Genomic DNA, 14,312 nt, shown 5'->3' with positions numbered 1-14,312 from the left:
CTTGTTCTTTATCCATTATGTATGTAATAGTTTGCCTCTGCTAATCCAGACTCCCAATCTTTTCCTCCCCTCCCCCTCACTGCTCCAGCAACCACAAGTCTGTTCTCTGTATCTCTGAGTCTATTTTTGTTCTGTAGATATGTTGATTCGTGTGATTTCACATTTAAGTGATATCCAATGGTTTCTGTCTTTCTTTTTTTTTTTGATTTTTATCTTTCTCTGACTTATTTTGTTTAGTGTGGTAATCTCTAGGTCCATCCATATTTCTGCAAATGGCATTATTTCATTCTTTTTAATAGCTGAGTAATGTGTGAATATACATTTTAATTTCTCTGTGATAATTACCTAAGAGTACAATTTCTGGATTGTATGGTAAGCAAATGCTTAGCTTTGTAAGAAACTGCCAAACTTCTCTCTAGAGTGGTGTTCCATTTTATATTCCCACCGGCAGTGTATGAATGGTCCAGTTTCTCCACATTCTCTCTAGCAGCTGGAGTTATCACTGTCTTTTATTTCACCATTCTGCTAGGTATGTAGCACTATTGTGGTTTTGATTTACATTTTCCTGATGGCTAATGATGTTGACCATCTTTTCAGCTGCTTCTTTGCCATCTGTCTATCTCCTTCAGTGAAATGTCTATAAGTGCTGCTTGCCGTTTTCTAGTGGGATGGGTTTTTTAATCTTGAGTTTGGAGAGCTCTTTATATATTGTAGATCAAGAGCTTTGTCAACTGGGCGATTTGTAATTATGGTCTCTCAGTCTGTATCTTACATTTTTACCTCTTCGCAAAGTTTTTAACTTTGATGAGGTCCAACTTAATTTTTCCTCCTATGGATCATGCTTTTGTTGTCAATTCTAAAATGCTTTTCCAGAAAACCATGGACTTGGAGAACAGACTTGTGGTTTCCAAAGGGGAGGGGAAGGGAGTGGGAAGGACTGGGAGTCTGGGGTAATAGATGCAAACTATTGCATTTGGAGTGGATGAACAATGAGAGCCTGCTGTATAGCAGAGGAAATATACCCGGTCACTTGTGATGGAACATGACGGAGGATAATGTGAGAAAAAGAATGTGTATGTGTGTATGACTGTGCCACTTTGCTGTACAGTAGAAAATTGACAGAACACTGTAAACCAACTATAATGGAAAAAATAAAAATAATTTAAAAATAAACTAATTAAATAAAGTAAATTTTAAAAATGCTTTTCCTAGCACTGAGTCCCCACATTTTCTCCTATATGTTGATAGGAGTTTTATAGCTTTATAGTTTTCTATTTCACTTCTAAGTCTATGATGGACTTTTGGTTCATATTTGTATAAGATGTGAAATTTTGGTTATAGTTCATTTTTTTTTTGCCTATGGATGTCTACCTGTTCCAGAACCATTTGTTGAAAAGGCCATCCTTCCTCCAGTGAGTTGCCTTTGGTCCTCAAAAATCATCTGGGCATATCTGTGTGGGTCTGTTTCTGGATTCTTCATTCTGTTCCATTGATCTATGGGTCTATTCCCCACCACCACCAATATTATACTCTCTTGCTTACTCTAGCTTTATTGTAAGCCTTAATATCAAGTAGAATGATTTTCAAAATTGTTTTAGCTATTCTGGGTCCTGTGTCTTTCAATTCAGAGGCTATTTCATTTCTGCAAAATTATCGTGTCTGTACTTTGAGTTGGCAACCAAGAGAAAAATGAGTGCTTAGATTATGGCCTTGAAAATCAAACAGAATTCCTACCCTTTAATTGAATTTTAAAAGAAACTATACTTGCCTGTTCAAATATGCTTTTAAAAGGGAGATAGAACTATTTCTATAAATGGCTATCAGCAAAATATTACAGTGGGTTCGCATTTTATGTGCATTTATCTTTATACGTGTGTTCATTTTAGACCTCACCCCCAGTAAGCTTCCACTTTGTTTTACTCAGTCTTCTCAACAATAAACAAACCTATTTAACATGTAACGGGTTACAAATGTGTAACTTAAACATAATGGAAGAGTCCCTGCTGTGGCGCAGTGGGATCGGCTGCATCTCTGCAGCGCCAGGATGCAGGTTCAATCCCCAGCCCGGCACAGTGGGATCCAGCATTGCCACAGCAGCAGCATAGGTTGTAACTGCATCTCAGATCTGAACCCCGGCCTGGAAACTCCATATGTCGATGGGTGGACAAAAGGAAAAAACATAATAGAGTAAACTCTGGGCAAACTATGCTGGGAAGAAAGAGTTGAGATTACCCTACCCATCCACGTTCACATGTGGGAGATAGAACGTTTTAAAATAAAAAGAACTTTAAAAGTCACTTTTAAACCAAGATTCAAGGATGTCCTCTCAAAAGCTACTCATGAAAAATGGAGAACTAAGGTGACAGATAAGATAGAGTTGCCCTTTAAGGGTCTTATCTCATCTGTGACCAAATCCTTCACGATATAGCTGGTGGACAGCAGGCACCGAGGGCTAAGTGTGGTCCACAGGCTGGACCTCATTCTCTTCCATCCTTCATCCCCAAGGGGCACAATCTGTTCCACAAGTGGGTATGTCTGAACCCAACAGTTCAGGTTTACCAAGGGGGTTATACAGGGGGGCAAATGAATTTACATATTTTAAGGGAAAGTTATTTCCCATGGATTTTTTAAAATTCTCCAGTTGAGTTTCTCCAGGTTGGAACAACAGGATTCTCCTTCCTCCTGTCCCTGCATCTTTGTTATTTTCTCCTAAAATGATACATGGAGAGTTCCCAGCCAATGGAGGCTGTCTCAGATCAGGTTTCCCCAAAGCAGAGCCTGAGGCAGGGATTTGCATATAAGTGGTTTATGGTGGGAGGGCTCCGAGGAGGAAGATCTGGGAGGTGGAGTCAAGATGGGCCCCAGTAGCAGTCTGGCTTTAACTTTCTCCCAGGAGAGGTTCTGAGCATAAATCATACCAGAGAGTGGATTCCAGCCCAAGGCGATGACACCCACCTTTCAGACTGGGCATCCGTCAGTCACTGGCTATAGGCTCAACCAAGTGAGGAGGTGAACACAGATAATGGAACCTCCCAGACTAAGAGATTTCCATCAGGCTGAGGCAAACAGCATTAACCACCAGGGGCTTCACGATCACAGAACTAGTATTAAAAATACGTGGACTGTTCACTCTCCCACTTAACCAGTTCCTCCTTTAAGCCTTCTGCTCCCCTTAGACTGCCTCCTATGTCCTGTCTCTGTTGTATTCAAGGATTGCTCAGTTACACGGAAGCCCAAGAGGAATGCAGCAAGGGTGCCTGCCGCCCCCTGACTGGCAACCTCCTAGTGGGGCGCAGTGAGCAGCTCACGGCTTCTTCTACCTGCGGGCTAGGTGGGGCCCAGAAATACTGCATCCTCAGCTACCTCGAGGTAGGTTGGTTCTTTGTTTACTTGTTGAGACATGGTTCCATCAGTGATGTAGATTTTTCTAAGTACTTCTAGCGTTGTCCAGACAACAGTACAGAAGGTGGACAGCATGCCTTTCCAAACACCACTGTTACAGGGGATATAATCCAACATCTGGGAAACAAACTCTGATCAGAAAATGGGGAAGATTAGCTTTATCTCTCTTGTTACATTTAGAATTGGACAGAAAAGCTTTGCTTGGTCAGCCTTTGCAGAGAGTACTGTGCAGTATACTGTTCTGCTTGGCTGCCTTCCTGACTCCCATGGAGTGGATAGTCCAGTAAAGATGGAAGATTCTGGGAGTTCCCGTTGTGGCTCAGCACATAAAGAACCCTACTAGTATCCATGAGGATTCAGGTTCCACCCTGGCCCCACTCAATGAGTTAGGGATCTGGTGTTGCCGCAAGCTGTGGTGTAGGTCATAGATGCAGCTTGGATCCCACGTTTGCTGTGGCTGTGGTGTAGGCTGACAGCTTGGATTTGACCCTTAGCCTAGGAACTTACACATGCCACAGGCGCAGCCCTAAAAAGCAAAAAAAAAGAAAGGAAAAGAAAAAGAAAAAAAATGGAAGACTGCCTCAGGACCACAAGGCTATTAGGCTGAACATGAGTTCTCACTGTCCCGAGTTAGCAGGAGAGGCAGCAAGTCTAGATTTGGGTGGATTGTATGCCAGCCTCATAAGACCACTTGGAATTGTCTTGTCTAGAGACTATAAAGTCCCAACCTGGAACATCTTTTTGTGCCTTTTTTTCTTAAAGACAAGTTTTTTTGGTTTGTTTGTTTTTGGGTTTTTTTTGTCTTTTTGCCTTTTCTAGGGCTGCTTCCCACGGCACATGGAGGTTCCCAGGCTAGGGGTCGAATTGGAGCTGTAGCTCCTGGCCTGCACCAATAGCCACAGCAACGCCAGATCCTTAACCCACTGAGTGAGGCCAGGGATTGAACCTGCAACCTCATGGTTCCTAGTCGGATTCATTAACCACTGCGCCACGACAGGAACTCCTTAAAGACAAGTTTTATAGAAGAGCCAGTTGCTTGACAGTTTTTCTTCTTCTCTGGGCTCTGGGACAAGCATCCAAGGTCATCTGAGTATCATACCTGCTGAAAAGCCTGAGACAATCACGTCAGCCCCTTCACTGAGAGGATGTGCAGGAAGGAAGTTGGACAGAGGCCTAAAGTGAGTGGCCCAGGCTTTTCCAGGTATTGTTCATCTGGGGCAACTCCCGGAGGCCTCTGGAAAAGGCTTTGTATTCTAATTGGTTTCTAGTAAAAGAGATGATTATAAATAAGTGGAGACAATAGAGACAATACCTGAGTGCTTAGCATTGGTCTAAGTTTGGAAAGTACTTGTATAAGAAAGCAAATTCTCTACATGTGCAAGGAAATGACACTGGAGAAATTTCACTCAACTTTAGGCCGGGTGGGATGGAAGGCTCTTCAGGTAGCTTCCTTAAGTCCAGGCCCTCAGGACAAAGAAGGGGTTCCCAACTCCAGTATCAGAAACTTTCCAACACTGGCATTGCCCATCATGTACTTCCACCGTTGGCGTTTGCTTACATTGTCATGAGCCAGTATGCTCAGATGGTCAGTAAAACTTGATGTACCTGCATTGCAAAGTGACACCAATGATAGAAGTCAATTAAACTTGAGAACTTCTTTGGTCTAGGGAATTCCAGAAATCTTAAAACTCTTAGAGCTAGGAAAAAAAAATCTCAAAATACCTTCCAGCCAACAAAGTCTTACAGGTGAGGCTGCAGGTACTAGTTACCTAAACATTCAGGTGGCATGGGGGATAATCTTTTCCCATCCATTATCTAGCAAAGAGCTCTTCAGCTTAACAGTCTCTTCAGAAGTTTCAAGTCAGCATTGACTCAGAGTGCTACCCAAGTTGGGCTTCCCATATCTGGTCGCCACAACTAAGCATCCTCTGCAGCCACTCCCATTAAAAGGATGTGCTCTAAAATGTTTACAGAGGAGTTTCTGCTGTGGCACAGCTGGTTAAGGATCTGGCACAGCTGGTTAAGGATCATTAAAGTCTAATTATGGAGACAGTCATCCAACACATATATAATATATTCTCCTATAGTGATAGAAGCTGAGAAAATATGATAAAGCAGGGTAAAGATAGAGGGTGGCAGAAGGCCAGAGTGGGGGAAGGTGGTGGGATTTTCATTAAGCATCAAGGAGAGCCTTTCAGAGATTTTGGCATTTAAACCAACACTTTAGAGAAGGGAAGAAGCAAAAAAGACTATTTGGTGGGACGATTGGGGGAAGTGGAAAACAGCTCTTGCCAAGACGAGAGCTCTTAGGAGAGTTCTTGGTGAGCTCAAGGAAGAGCAAGAAATGAGTACCTGAGCTGAGTGAATCAAGAGAAAAGTTGAGGAAGAGGCAGAGTAAGGCTTGGTCAGACATAAAATCGAACATTCACTGAATACCTACCAGCACACATGCTGTTGCAGCCAATTACTGGCACGGAGGATTATAATAAATAGCTCCTGCTTCCTGGAAACTTGGGCAAAATGCTCCTTCAGAGTCCTGCACATATTAGCCAGGAACAACTGTGCAGCCGTTGGCAGTCCTTTGGAAATCTACTGAGGAGATTTCCTTAGGAGTTTTAAGTAAGTATAGCCACAAGTGGATGCATTAAATTAAGCAAACTCAAAGGCCAATCTTGACTGTTATGACCTTTGAAAATTCATCCCAAGTAAAATGAGTTCCAGTTCACTAAAACTGGAATTTTAGTGAATTCACCTTCTAGTCTGCAGGGCAAGAGGGTAGGTCTCTGTTGTGAAGTTAATGAAAATCTTTTACAAAATCCACAGGTGTGATGTAAAGGTTTTGATCCTGAAAGCTTTCATGGCAAAAATTAGGTCTGAGAGAGAAAGCATGGTGGTTGCAGATAAACTAGTGGCCAACTGTTTCATTCATTTCTTACCAATTATTCTTTCCTTGACTCAAGGATGTCATGCCAACTCTAGAGTATAACCGAATTATTTTTCTCTAGTTTAAAATAACCTTCAGGTTATCTGCCTTTTGTGTGAGAAAAATTACTAGTTCTGCATAAATTTGTATTTTTCCCTAGGTATATACATGTATAAAATTCTAGGTCATGTTTTAGTTTTGTTATTGTATTTAAGCACCTATTGATGGAAAAAATTGATGTCTTGCCATTTCCTCTGCTTTTTATTTTTAGCCAGATTGCCTGACAAATATAGGACAGCTTGTTTTTAAATTCAGATCAACAATAAGCAATAACAGTTCTTTATTTTTAATTTTCACAATGTATTTTCCAGGGGGAACAAAAATGCTTCATCTGTGACTCCAGATTTCCATATGATCCACACACCCCGTCCAACAGCCACACCATTGAGAATGCAATTACAAGTTTTGAACCAGACAGGGAAAAGAAATGGTGGCAGTCTGAAAACGGTATGATTAAGTTTTTTCCAATTTTTTATTTCTTCCTATTTTTAATAAGGTGTCTTTCTCTGTGTAGGATTTTAGCACGGAGTTATATGGAAGTTATATGGAACAAGGAGTTATATGGAACTAGGACAGTAGCCACCACGAATATAAAACCCTGTATAAGGAGAACATTTAATTTTCATTTTAAGAAAGATTATTTTCCTCTTAAGAAATCGAAGTATATTTTTTAAGCACATAACTCAGAGTGTTTCACTCTTTCCATGTGGGGAAAAAAATCTCTGCATCCTCTGTTCTTTGTTAAAAAAAAAAGGAAGTTTATGAGGTGTTGGTAAATTAAGCCTAATACAAAACACACTGATGGCAACAGAAATAGTAACGCGGGGGAAGTCTGCAAGTTGATACCATGTGTTTTTTTCCTTCTTTGATACACAAAGGGCAAGAGAGAAGGGACATTTCATTTCTTGCTGCAAGCCAAAAATTTTATATAAAAAAATGAATTGAAAGGATAATTGGCTACTGATGGCAATTCTTTCTTTCCTGGATGAAAGGATGTATATGGCCTTCCCTGTTCATAAAAAAACTGTGATACTGAACCTCACACTGGCCCTGACTATCCCTACTTTCTAGACACCACTGTAAGTTTGGACCTGATCAGGGAGTTCTCAATTCCCACCTGAGCCCAGGACCTTATGCTTATTGTAGCTGGTTCACTCATGATGGGCGCTCTTCGACACTGTCTGGAACTCTTAACACCCCCCTTCCCCCGCCCCCCAGTGATTCCTTTTGCCACATCAGGCTACAATCCCTCTCTTCTCTTTGGAGTCTCAACCATATTTCCCTTAGGGGATCCTAGACCCTGAGAGGGGAGTTTGGGAGTCATCATAATATATGAGATCATTTAGGGCAAGAATATTGGGAGGCTGCTTTTCGATGTCAACCATTGGACAGGTATACAGTTGGTGTCTATTAAATGCCAGTTCATTTTGGATCCTAATGGTGGATCTCTCATTGGACTCTCCTTGGCGAGTGTGAGGTGGCTTTTACCACATTGATGCATGGGGCCAGCTTTTTGGCTTTTTTTTTTTTTTTAATGGCCACACCCGAAGCATATGGAAGTTTCAGGGCCAGGGATTGAATCTGAGCTGCAACCTGATGCACCACAGTTGAATACTTAACCCACTGCTCTGCAGTGGGAACTCTGCACCAGTTTTAACAGAGTCTTTGACCCACACGTCCAGTATTTGTTCCACATCTTACAAAGCAATGCCCTTCTGTCAAAGCTGACTCCACAGAAGATTGGTTCTCAACCAAAAACTTTAGAGAGGGGATAGGAGATCACCTTTCCAGAAAGGTTTAGGCGCTCTTGACACCAAACCTGGATGTGGCTGCCCTCTCAGCAGCAAACCCTGCTCTAAGCCATTCACCCTAGAACTTGAAGCTGCATCCCAATTCACTGCCATGCAGGACTGTTCTCTGCAGCTATAATGTCATATATTGTGGCCCCACAGGTAGCTACCAAGCATATAAAACATAGGTAATCCAGACATCCAGAGATGTGCTTTAAGTGTAAAAACATCCTGGATTTCTAAGACTTAGTGTAGAAAAAAATGTATATATGTATAGCAAAGCATTTCTGTATACAATGGAATACTATTCAGCCATAAAAAGAATGAAATAATGCATTCGCAGCAACATGGATGCAACTAGACATTCTCATACTAAGTGAAGTCAGAAAGAGAAAGCCTGATACCATGTGTTATCACTTATATGTGGAATCTGAAATATGGCACAAATGAACCTATCTGTAATTTAGAAACAGACTCACAGACATAGAGAACAGACTTGTGGTTGCCGAGGGGGAGGGGGAGGAAGTGGGATGGACTGGGAGTTTGGGGTTAGCAGATGCAAACTATTACATTTAGAATGGATAAGTAATGAGGTCCTGCTGTATAGCACAGGGAACTATACCCAGTCTCTTGTGCTAAACCATAATACAAGAAAGGAAATGCATGACTGGGTCACTTTGCTGTATAGCAGAAACTGGCATATTGTAAACCAAGTGTACTCTAATAAAAAAATAATAAAAATAAATTATTGCTATTCTTAAAATATTAATGATATCGAAATGAGAATATTTTTGATATAATGGATTCAATGTATTTATACATAATATAAATAATTTATAAATATATTATAAATAATTTCTCTTGCTTCTTTTTACTTTTTATTAATGTGGCTGCTAGAAAATGCTAATGACCCCACATGACTTGTATTATTTTTCTGTCAAACAGAACAGTGCTGCCAGAGAGCAGCTTCCATTGAATCTGGGTTGGGGCTGAGGCTCCACGTCCAGGGGAATAGTCTTTATTTAATGCTAAGTGACAGTAAAACTAGTTCGAATGATTATTTGCAGCTGTTGGAAGAGAAGGGTGTGTGGGTGTTTGCCATGCTGACTTGCCAGCTCCCGTTTATGTGGAGTCAAGTGTTGAGGTCAAGGAAATGAACCCTCTTTTTGCACCCATAGGGTACGTCCTGAAGCCCTCCGTGGTGTCTAACACTGCCACCCAGTGGCCATGTGCATTGCCACCAAAACATGGAGGTGGGCACAGTCAGGAGGAAACCACTACTACCTCATGTAGACTTTCTCCTGGTGGTGAATGGCATGGGAAAAAATTCCCACGGACGAGGCAGGGGTATTCATCACCAGCCATGTGATTTCAAAGGGTTTTGTGACAGACAAGCCACAGGAGAGATTAGCATGATACACGGGAGTCTCTCAAAATCACTGATTTACTTCTTTCTGGATTTTCCTTTAGGTCTTGATCATGTCAGCATCCGACTGGACCTAGAAGCATTATTTCAGTTCAGTCACCTTGTTCTGACCTTTAAGGTACAGATGTATAGGCTTGCCGCCCCGCCTCCTTATCTACTTACCAAATGCTTGGCATACCCGGAATTTTGCTTCCTTCCCTTGCAGAGAACAAAAGGCTGTTGAAATCCAGACTGGAGCTTTGTTCATCTGGGTTTTTGTTTTTGAATGACCAAAAAAACCCCCCCAAAAATGCCATTAACTAATTAACTTAATGGTTAACAACTTCAACAAAAATCTTGAAAGACAGAACTATAAGGAAACATCCAAAACTAGGATGAGAGGAACCACAAGAATTAGAAAAATATAATTTTCTGCATAAATTATTTAGGGAAATATGAAAAAAATATGATCAAAAGAAGAAGAAAATTTAAAAGTTCTTTGTTGAGATTAGTGAGATACCAGAGAAAATCCTGGGCTATAGTCAGTCTGTTTTTCTTTTTCTTTTTTTCCTTTTTGGCCATGCCTGGAGTATGCACTAGTTCCTGGGCCAGGGATCAAACCCATGTCACAGCAGCAATCTGAGCCACAGCAGTGACAATGCCATAATCCATCTTTAATTATTTATCAGAGTTCTAATTTTGATGTCAGGATTATTGTTAGGTTTTGGTAATAAAAAAATGAATATTAAGTTAAAAGTTTTAGGGAGTTCTCTGGTGGCTCAGAGAGTTGGGGATCCCATGTTGTCACTGCTATGGTGCAAGTTCAATCCCTGGCCTAGGAACTTCCCCATGCTGCAGGTTCAGCCAAAAGAAATTGTTTTTGAGGTTTTAAAAATTAAAAACACAACATGAATGAAAAAATATGTATAAATTTGAAATTAAAATGCAAAGTAACAAGTGCAGAAATAGATGTATTATTAGAATGCTGGGGGGTGGGTGTTGGTTGATGAGGCTAAGTCAGCTCTGGGGAATCAGGGTAAACCTGACAGTAGATTTTGAAGGATGTGTAAGAATTTGCCAGAGGTAAAGCATTCTAGGCAAAGAAAACCACATCCAAATTGCCATTAAGTATCAACTGCATTAGGTTTTTAAAAATGTGTATGCTATCTTTTCTTCAAAGAATAATTCATAGGGCCATAAACAATTTAAAAACGGGATTCAATTTGGGGGCAAAGCTTGCGCTCGTAAATACTCGCTTAGAGATTTCAGGGTGTTCGTGGTAGAGTAGAATTTAAGAGATATGAATGAAGTTTGGAAAAAAATGGAAGTAGAAAATATAAATGGTCAGTCTGGAGTGGGCAATTCAAGGCACTTTTGTGAAGTATGATGACAAGTGGAACTCATTTTTTCATAGACCTTTCAGCCTGCCGCAGTGTTAGTTGAACGCTCTACAGACTATGGATACACCTGGAAAGTGGTGAAATATTTTGCCAAAGACTGTGCTACATCCTTTCCCAACATCACCTCCGGCCAGGCCCAGGGAGTAGGAGATGTTGTTTGTGACTCCAGATATTCAGATGTGGAACCCTCCACTGGTGGTGAGGTAGCATGTCCTTTCCTAGATTTCTTTGGTAGAGATGAAACCTTTTTTCATGAATGTGGTTAATTGAGATGAAAACAATTCCGGTAGTACCTACTGAAATAGAACTTGAGTTGGTGGTTGTTTAAGAAGGAAAGCCTTTTGGAGTTCCTGTTGTGGCTCAGCGGGTCGAGAACCTGATGGCATCCATAAGGATGCAGGTTTGATCCCTGGCCTCGTTCAATGGGTTAAGGATCCTGAGTTGTTGCAAGCTGAGGTGTAAGTTGCAGATGTGGCTCAGATCTGGCATTGCCGTGGCTGTGGCAGTCCTCAGCTGTGGCTCCAATTCAACCCCTAGCCTGGAAATTTCCATATGCCGCAGGTGTGGCCCTAAAAAGAAAAGAAAAAAAAAAGGATGAAAGCATCTATATTGAAATGAGTCCTAAATTCATGTCATATTCTGAAAATTATAAATAACTAATAGGAAACCATCCTGTATAAAAGTGCCCTGCTGAAGGTGAGTGAGGGCTAAGATGCAGGCTGGGACCTGTGGCTGGGGCATCGGAGGAGGGAACATCTGATTCTAATCTTTGCAAAGGCACCATAGAGACTGGCAGTGTTGTCTCAGCATCATGCTCTATAAGCTCCCTTCTGGGTGGAACCTGCCAAGAACTTCCTTGGAACAAAGCAGGTGACGGGCAGAGGGTCAGGTAGGAGTGAGCTTGGGAGGTGTTACCTTATCAAATGGAGTAGAGGAATGGTGGCAGAAGGCAGCTGCAGAATCCTTTGCCAGATCCAGATTGGTGGTGACTTGGTGAACTGTAACCCCATCACTCCACCCCAGCCCAGCACACAAGCCATTTCACCAATGGTATCACCACTTCTGTCTGCCTGGACCACTTGTACCCCAAAAGCCAGGATATCTGTTTAACAAATTTCCTTCCTTTTCATTCTTGGCACTTTTATTCATATGTGATCCCAAATGATAATCTGTATTCTACACCAGGTAGAATGCAATGGCTCAGCTTTCTGGTAAGGGCGGGATCTCTTCTTTCAATGTATATTTAACAATTATGTGTTTGCAGTAAAATATCCTAAATTTACCCACATTTGTTTTACAGGTTGTTTTAAAGATTTTGGATCCCAGCTTCGAAATAGATGATCCTTACAGCTCCTACATCCAGGGTATGAATTGCTTTATATTTTTCGCATCAATTTTACTACAATTACTCGTTAAGTGGATTCCTTGTCCTTGCATTTCTATAGGACATAAAGGGTGTCAGTCAAGGAGGGCACTTTGAACCCATAAAACCAAAAAGCACTTCGATTCATTGTTTTCATGATTTTTCCTTTCTCTAGACCTTGTGACATTAACAAACCTGAGGATAAACTTTACCAAACTCCATACCCTTGGGGACACTTTGCTTGGAAAAAGGCAAAATGATTCCCTGGATAAATACTACTATGCCTTGTATGAGATGGTGGTTCAGGGGAGCTGTTTTTGCAATGGCCATGCCAGTGAGTGCGTCCCGACACAGAAGGTGCGAGGAGATGTTTTCAGCCCTCCTGGAACGGTGAGTTACCAACCCAAACGCACTGTGGGCTCTCCTCTCTTCCTTTCACTGACCCGGTGCTGAGTATCAATCAGACTATGCAGGTATCAATGATCCAGGTGCTGGGCCAGTCTTGTTCCACCTGGCCCATCAGGCCGTCTGGTGGCCTTTGATTCTCTGGACAGAGGTTCTTGTGGATTGTTCCACATAGGGGTGTCACTGAGCTGGAGAACAGGATTTACTTTATTATCTTTTTTCTTTAAATGACTGCACCTGTGCCATATGGAAGTTCCCAGGCTAGGGGTCAAATCGGAATTGCAGCTGAGGTCTATGCCACAGCCACAGCAATGCCAGATCCAAATTGCATCTGTGACCTACACACGAGGCCAGGGATCAAACCTGCATCCTCAGAGAGATGATGTCAGGTTCTTAACCCACTGGTCCACATGGGAACTCCTGAGAGCAGGATTTATAGGTTACGATTTCAAGATCGTCCATCTTGCTCCCTTTTGTTTATGGGTTTTTAGGAAATGAAGATGCATTGTCTCTCAAAAATATACTGAAGTTTTGTTGCAAGAGTCTGTGCTCAGTGCCAAAGTGTTGGAGTGATGTCTGGCTCTGAAAAATTTGTCACTCCAAGTACCATTCTTCTACTGTGAATGACTCCATCAGTAGCAGCTCCCCTCCACTCCTGGGACAAATCTTATTTTTCTTTCTTCCCTCCTACCTCCCCTGGCCACTCAGCATATGAAGTTCCCAGGCGAGGGATCAGATCCAAGCCACAGTTAAGACCTACACTGCAGCTGCAGCAATGCTGGATCCTTCATCCACGGTCCCATGTCAGGGGTCAAACCTATGTCCCAGTGCTCCAGAGACACTGCCAATCCTGCTGTGCCACAATATTAACTCCCAGGGACTAGTCTTAAAAGAGTGATGTAGTAGAAGAATTGTATTTTGGTGCAGAGTCCTGGGGGTGTGACTACTAAATGGTTTTATACTCTTAGTCTTAATAGACAAGGCTGGATATTAAGGCAATTCCATCTTTCCACCCAGCCACCTCCGTGTTGCACTGAAAGTGGGATGTTTTCCTTGGAACATGGACATTGAGAGCATTTTATGAAAAACCAAGGGGCTCACACCCCCTTCCCCAGTTTCTTTCTGTTTTCTTCCTTTCCTCCTTTCCTTGATGCTCCTAAACCACCATGGATACACACACACACGCTCACACACTCCCCATCCTGGCCCTCATTTTGCTGAGGGTTCCAATGTGTTTCCTGAAACCACAACTCAGAAATGCCAAAACATTTATTGTAAGTGTTCACTGAATATGTTACATTTTAAAAAATGTAAAAACTAGGCATTCTCGCTGTGGCCCAATGGGAGCAGTAACATCTCTGGAGTGCTGGGACGCAGGTTCGATCCCTGGCCCCAGCCCAGTGAGTTAAGGATCCAGCATGGTTGCACCTGTGGCATAGGTCGACGCTATGACTTGGATCTGATCCCTGGTCCAGAACCTCCGTATGCCATGGGGCAGCCAAAAAAGAAAACAAATAAACTAAAATTTAAAACCTGGTTAAGTAAATCGTAAAAGATAATCAAT

At 41.9% G+C, this 14,312-nt stretch overlaps 1 protein-coding gene across 1 annotated transcript in view; it reads left to right on the top strand.

The window, feature by feature from the left end:
• Window positions 1-14,312, top strand: part of LAMB4 (laminin subunit beta 4) — a 149,355-nt gene that overhangs the window by 43,369 nt on the left and 91,674 nt on the right. Inside the window, 6 exon segments of the mRNA XM_084977505.1 lie at window positions 3,212-3,369; window positions 6,697-6,832; window positions 9,646-9,719; window positions 10,995-11,183; window positions 12,281-12,344; window positions 12,519-12,733. Of these exon segments, the coding sequence (XP_084833631.1) occupies window positions 3,212-3,369; window positions 6,697-6,832; window positions 9,646-9,719; window positions 10,995-11,183; window positions 12,281-12,344; window positions 12,519-12,733 (836 nt within the window).

This window comes from Sus scrofa, chromosome 9 (genome assembly GCF_054392235.1).
Source record: "Sus scrofa isolate SSC_HxYL_T2T_F1_AM1 chromosome 9, Sscrofa_HxYL_maternal_Yorkshire_Landrace_v2.0, whole genome shotgun sequence".
NCBI classification, from domain to species: domain Eukaryota; kingdom Metazoa; phylum Chordata; class Mammalia; order Artiodactyla; family Suidae; genus Sus; species Sus scrofa.
Note: the sequence above shows the minus strand (reverse complement) of the source record. Positions and strands in the feature narration are given on the sequence as shown.